General features: G+C 49.9%; 1 protein-coding gene across 1 annotated transcript; it reads right to left on the bottom strand.

Annotated features, from left to right (window-relative positions):
* Nucleotides 1–262: 262 nt before the first annotated feature.
* SOCS3 (suppressor of cytokine signaling 3) lies at nt 263–4656 on the bottom strand. The gene is made up of 2 exons (XM_007482937.3): nt 3839–4656; nt 263–2994 (listed from the first exon to the last, which is right to left on the bottom strand). The coding sequence occupies exon 2, from the start codon at nt 2862–2864 to the stop codon at nt 2157–2159; it is 708 nt and encodes a 235-aa protein (XP_007482999.1). The 5' UTR covers nt 2865–2994; nt 3839–4656; the 3' UTR covers nt 263–2156.
* Between the last annotated feature and the right edge of the window lie 1723 nt (nt 4657–6379).

The following is a 6379-nucleotide window of genomic DNA, read 5'->3' as shown; positions in this document are numbered from 1 at the left end:
GAAGCTCTCTTTTAGCTCCTGCTTTGTATATTCTGATCCTATGTGACTCAACCTGTCAGGTATTACTCTCTCTCTTTACAAACAAGTCAAAGTTGTCTTGTCTTTGAAGAGCAGGCCATAGACACTCCAAGTCTAAGTGTTATTGGAGGCTGCTTGAACAGTGGCTTGGTACACCTATGCCAGACTCATTCATCTCCTTTTCTGTTGTCATGGATTGTAGGCGTGCTTGATAAAGGAAGAAAATACAAAGCCTCAGGTGAAGTTTTCATTAAAAAATAGTGCTCTTTATTATAAATTACTGAAATGTATTTTTCTGACTATAAATATAAATATGTGCAAAGTTTGACTTCAATTTGTATTCTGTTGGGTTCTTCAAGCATCTTCTTATCAGCCTCAAAGGCAGGGGTGGGGGGGCAGGGCACAGGGTGGAATCTTTATAAAAGATAGAGTTGATTGAGGCAGATTTGTAAACATTTTTAACCAGAAAAAAAATAACACCCAACACACAACTGCCTCATCTAGCCAAACACCTGACACAGAAAATGTCTTGTTTTCCATTAAAAAAAAAAAACCAACATAGTTCCAGGTAATTGCTTTGTTGCTACATTCCATGTAGGGTGACAATGATCAGTGCTTTCTCAGAGCAGTACACTTAGTGAGTGCTACAGCTCCCACCCCTCCTTTGACCTCCCTGCTGTTATGCCTTGCAGAGAGGCTAGATAACTCCTGATTAGAGAAGCCTGGGATGTGGGGAATGGGGAGAGACACCCAGGAACCCAAGAGGCTGTAGGAGTAGGTTCTGTTGCTAAAGACACCCAAAGTGGGGCAATCTGAGCATCCCCCCCAATGGACTAGACAACACTTCAGAATAACAGAACTTATTCTAGAGGTCTTTTAGAAAACATGGATCTCCTACACCCCTTCCCCTACTATATCCCATAGGAGGGATCCATGGATGCTACCTAAACACTGAGATACTCCCAGGCTCTTTGTTCTTGGGCAAGTCACTTAACTGCTTTAGGCTGGGACTGGTGGACCCATTATCAGCAAAGTGTTGTTACTCTAATGTGCCAGTCCCTATCCATGGGACAGGGAGAGTTTTAAGGCAATCCCCTTATAGATAAAGGAGGGGAAAATATGAAGTTTCTCTTTCTGGGCTTTAGGGCAAGAGGCAGTCCACCTCCTATAGAGGTGATAAAAAGGTACAATATGAGAAAAGGAGAATAAGAAAAACCACCTCCTTCAGGACAGTAGACCAACCCTACCACCAGACTAGAGAGCCTTCATTATTTCTTCCCCTTTTCCTTCCAAATGCCAATACCCTACCCCCTTAAAACAGGAGAGATAATGTTGGCTTTCCCTAAAAAGCTGGAATCTAGGCTTGGGTGTTTCCCAATAATGGGGGCTGAGGGAAAGGGAGAGGAGGGAGAATGGAGGAAGGAGGGCAAGGTGCCAGAAGAAGTGAGGAGATAACTAAGAATGAGAGTTAACTTCAGACTGATCCTAGATTCTTTTTCTCACCTCCCCAGGAGGGTAGGAACAGCACACCCTCCTAACCAGAGGCTGGGAATGGGGGTTGGGAAGCTATTTGCATTGAGAATCAGATCATTTCCTTGGCTAGCCCTCAGGCCCATTCCAGGGGGCCCTCTTTTCCTCCTCTTGCAGCCCCTGACACCAGCTCAGGTTTCAAGCCATTTTAAACCAAACCAAACAGCAAACAAGTTCCTAGAAAAGTTGGGACATTCACCTGTAGCTATCATCAGTTTAAAGCCCTTTTCAGTCCCTCAGCTTCTCCAGGGAGGGAGAATAAAGGAAAGGAAGAAAAATCAAAATCCTCTTTTTCTGAATTGTCCTAAAAGGCCTGATGGCTCCTCCAGAAGTTGGAGAGCGGAAAGGATGATGACTGGTTGACAAATTTCCCTCCAATATTTTCCAAGATCAGCCTGCACCCATACTGGAGAGGGAAGGGGGAGGGGAGAGTCAGAGGGCAAAGCCTCTGGACTCCCTGGCTCTGCTGTGGATAGGAGAAAAAGGGACTCTCCAATCTGGTTGTATCCCTTGTGCTTATGCTATGTGCCACAGGGGACGGAGGTGCCAACTCCCTTCCCTGCATATTTTGGTGGGGTGAAGGCAGAATGTCCATTATCCATCCTCTTTTAAAGAGGGGCATCGTACTGGTCCAGGAATTCCCTGATGGGCCCAGGGAGTTGAGTAACTTTCTCATAGGAATCCAGGTGTCCATTGACTGTCTTTCGACAGAGGTGCTGCAGGCTGGCCACGTTGGAGGAAAGGGGTCGACTGAGCACCAAGGGGATCTTCTCTCCCCCAGAGTAAATATAATAGGTTCGTTTAGGAGGAGCCCCAGGGAGGGGTTGAGGGAGCATCTGATCCTGCAACGAAGAAGGGGAGGCTGCAGAGGAAGTTGAGGAGGAGGAGGAGGAAGAGGAGGAGGAAGACGAGGAGGAGGAAGACGAGGGGGGCATGTAGTGATGTACCAGTTTGAGTACACAGTCAAAACGGGGCACGGGCTGGGTGCTCCGGGGATCGCTTTGCAGGGAAAAACTCCCGCCCTCGCACTGGATCCGCAAGTTCTTTGTCCCGGACTGGGTTTTGACGCTGAGAGTGAAGAAGTGGCGCTGATCCGAGCTGTCTCGGATGAGGAAGGTACCCGCGGGCTCAGCGCTTAGCAGCAGGTTGGCCTCCCCACCGGTCACCGCACTCCAATAGAAGCCGCTCTCTTGCAATTTGCGTACAGCGTTCACCACCAGCTGGTACTCGCTCTTGGAGCTGAAGGTCTTGAGGCGCAGACTGGTGTCCAGGGGGCGGTTCATCCCGGTGGCGGGGAACTTGCTGTGGGTTACCATGGCGCAAGGAGCCAGCTTGGATCTGCTTGGTGGTGGCCGCGGCTGCAGCAGTAGAGACTGCTGCTGCTGCTCCTCCGGATCCTTTGGCTGCGGCCCCCAGGTGCACCGGCTGCTACCACATCCCCTAAGGCTGAGAAAGGAGAGAAGAACAAGTGAGATTCAGAATGTCGCACCATTTCCCATCCCAAAAAACTACCGAGGCTGCCTAGGTTCCAGAACTAGGAGACTGGGGTCCCCAAAGCTTTATTTCGTCATATCCTCCCAAGCCCCAGTAGTCACTGGGGCATGGGAGTTTATACCTTCAACCTACCGGGCTTCTTGACTTGGGGTCAGCCCTAGGTAGGGAAAGGCAAATGGAAGAAGACTCCCACAGCTCCACCCTTTCCCCGCCCCCAGCACTGCCTGTCTAGCTCAGTGCCAGTGCGTGGTGGGTGCACTGCCAGCCCTTTCCCGAACTCCCAGCTGGAGGGGGTGGGGGCGGAGAGGGAGGGGACGAGGAAGGGAGTAATTTGCAAACTCTTCTGCACAAGTTGAGTTTCAACAAACACTTCCAAAGGGGGCGGCAGAAGGGGGCTGGGGCAGGGGAAACACTCCCTTCCCGTCCCCCACCCTCAACCCCCTCTAAATCCCCCTAACGCTCCGGGCGCCTGGATGTCCGGTATCCCGGAGGCGGGGGAAGTGTTACGAGAAAACTAGGGCATTTTCCAGAGCTGGGCTACTTCGGCCCAGAGGTGAAAACTAGAGACCCCCACCGCCGGATTTTGCATTCATTGAGCAGGGGGTGGGGGTAGTGAGGAAGGGAAGAGGAGGCTCCTAAATTAGGGTCCAAGCCTCTTCGCTTCCTCCATCCCACTCCCTCACATCGCCTCATCTTTCACTAGGAACAGGCTTCTAAATGGACTCTGATTAGGGAAAAGGAACGTAGAAAGAAAAAAAAACTCTAGAAGCCCTGAAACTACACCCCATATTCTTACCTAGTCCAATTCGAACTAAGCCTCCGTATTTTAGGCCGTATGTATCTCCAGTATGTCTCCAACCATACGAGGTCCTTAACAAGCCCGCCAGATGTGGCCGGCGTTGTGGCCAAATGTAGGGAACGGTAAAGTCCACACAGGGGTTCCACGCGTGTCTTTTTTGGCTTCAGTTTTCTGTCCCCCCCTCCCTTTCTCCCTCAAGCTTCGCCTCCTGGGTCCGGGAATAAGTGGGGGAGACACAGTTGACTGGGTGGGTTGGGTTGGAAGCGTCAGTCTCCCCAGGGCTGGCCAGCCTGTCTGTCTGGCTGCGTGTGTCTGAGTCAGGGCGGCACGGGCACGCAGGGTAGCGAGCTCTAATGAGGAAGGCGGAGAGGTCCAGAATAAATGCCACTGGGGAGGCAGTGCCTGGGCTATTATACCGGTTGGGCCAAAGAGCCCCGCCTCCCTATTCCAGGAATTGAACCGAAAGTCTTCTTGTAACGTTTAGTCAGAGACTGCGAGAGAAAAGGGAGGGAGGAAGCGAGGGAGGGAGGGGAAAGACAGAGACAGAGACACGCAATAGGACAGAGACAGAGACAACAGAGAAAACCCAGGGCACGGAGCCAGACCATCCAGCCCGTTCCTGGTATTGAGGGCCCCTCCCCCAGCCGCGTCTTCGCCAGTAACTTCTCATTCACACTTTTTCCCCCCTTCTAAGAAGGTGAGTTTCTGGCAAAGGCGTGAGGCGCTGTTGATTCAGTCTAGGCTGCTGTGGAAGAGCGCAGAGGTGATTTCCTTAGCTCTCTCTTTCTTTTTCCTCTTAGATCCGTGTGGATGTCCCCCTACTCGATTTGTGCTGGCTCAGGCAAATGAGACAGAGGTTTTCTGGGGGTCAAAGCTAAAGCAGTCGATTAGCTTTTCAGAGCCCCCAGATTCCCCACCCCGCCGCCCACTCCCGGGGGCTGCTCGGAAAGGGAGAAACCCTTTAAACCACAGATCCTCTGGAGGGAAGAGAAATGGTTCTTGTCCAAGTTTAGTAATCAATTAATTTACGCGTACTTCCCAAAGGTGAAACCTGTAAACGCATGTCTCTGGGGCTTCGTAGATTAGACTGAGGCAGGAGCCCTAGCTTGCCCCATCTTCCTTTTATATTCGTTTGTGTCTTCAACACCTCTTTCTTCCCATGCACATCCTATATTGCCCTTTCCCTCTACCAAAGATTGTGCAGAATAGACTGAGGCAGAAATCATAGCTCTACTCATTTTTTTCGATCATTTCTTCTTGCCTTCTGCACTCCTGCACGCACATCCTATGCTGCCCTCTTTTCTCCACCCTGGACGGTGTAGACTAGACCCGGGCAGGATCGTAGATCATCCCCATCTTTCTTCAATGCTCTTGTGGTCACTTATTCCTATTCTCGGCAGTCCTTTCTTCCCATGCCATTTTGTATTCTCTTCCCCACCTTGAACTGTGAAGATTAGCCTAAAGCTGGAATCCTAGGTAGCTCAGGCTTTCATCCTTTCATCCTCTAACTTAGCAGTAGCCTAAGAAGCCCCCCTCTCCTCGCTCTCATCCAGGTTTGTCTTCTGGGACTATGCTGCCTCGGACGGACACCTCTCTTGAGCTCTGTGGACTGTGTGTGGGTAGGCTGTCAGTCTCGGACGAAAGTCCCTCTACCACCACCCCTTCCACTCTACACTGTCCACTAGAGGGCATCTTGGGGTCTCTGTAAGAAGAGTTCTGGCTTGGGCAACTTCTGAAGCTGGGATTGCTCAGAAAAGAAATCCTCCAAGTTTGGAGATGGGAAGACCTAGGGGTTACTTGGCTGGCAGTTCAGGTAAAACAACTGTAACTGGAATCTGACCTAAGGTTAGGTGGGACTACTTGCTCTTAAAGCAATTTTGAAGAATTTCTCAATCACCCTCCTCCCCACCTCTACTTAAAAAGGTTTAGTTTATTTCTTAGACCACCAAATACCCCGTTACTTTTAAACTGTCAGTTTAATACAGATTCATTATTGTTTTTTTAAACCCTTACCTTCTGTCTTAAAATCAATACTGTGTATTGGTTCTGTCAACTTGGAAATCTAGAGATTCCCAGTTTATTTAGTTTGAGTGTAGAAACCCCAGGTTTTGACCTTGTCATAGGAGAGGTTTCCCCCTGAGGGAAGGTCTCTCTTCACCAGAGAATAGACATTCAGGTGAGTAGGTAAATCCCATCCAAGTAGCTCTTATGTCTCCAGAAGCTTCTCCCAGTATATCACACCCTCCTTCCGAGGATCGAACTGGGAACCTTCAGCTTGTGAGAGGGAGGTGCCAAAGCTAAAGTGGATGTCTATTGTCTGGTGAAGAGAGACCTTCCCTCGGGGGAAACCTCTCCTGTGACAAGGTCAAAACCTGGGGTTTCTACACTCAAACTAAATAAACTGGGGATCTCTAGATTTCCATGTTGACAGTTCCAAGGCAGAAGAGCAATAAGGGCTAAGCAATGGGGGTTAAGTGACTTGCTCAGGGTCACATAGGTAGGAAGTGTCTGAGATTCTATTTGAACCCAAGACCTTCC

The sequence above is a fragment of the Monodelphis domestica genome, chromosome 2 (genome assembly GCF_027887165.1).
Source record: "Monodelphis domestica isolate mMonDom1 chromosome 2, mMonDom1.pri, whole genome shotgun sequence".
NCBI classification, from domain to species: domain Eukaryota; kingdom Metazoa; phylum Chordata; class Mammalia; order Didelphimorphia; family Didelphidae; genus Monodelphis; species Monodelphis domestica.
This window is presented reverse-complemented; position numbering and strand designations above follow the sequence as displayed.

Bases quoted from the DNA above. Each gene is read 5' to 3' on its own strand.
- SOCS3 (XM_007482937.3), bottom strand. From the start codon at position 2,864: ATGGTAACCCACAGCAAGTTCCCCGCCACCGGGATGAACCGCCCCCTG.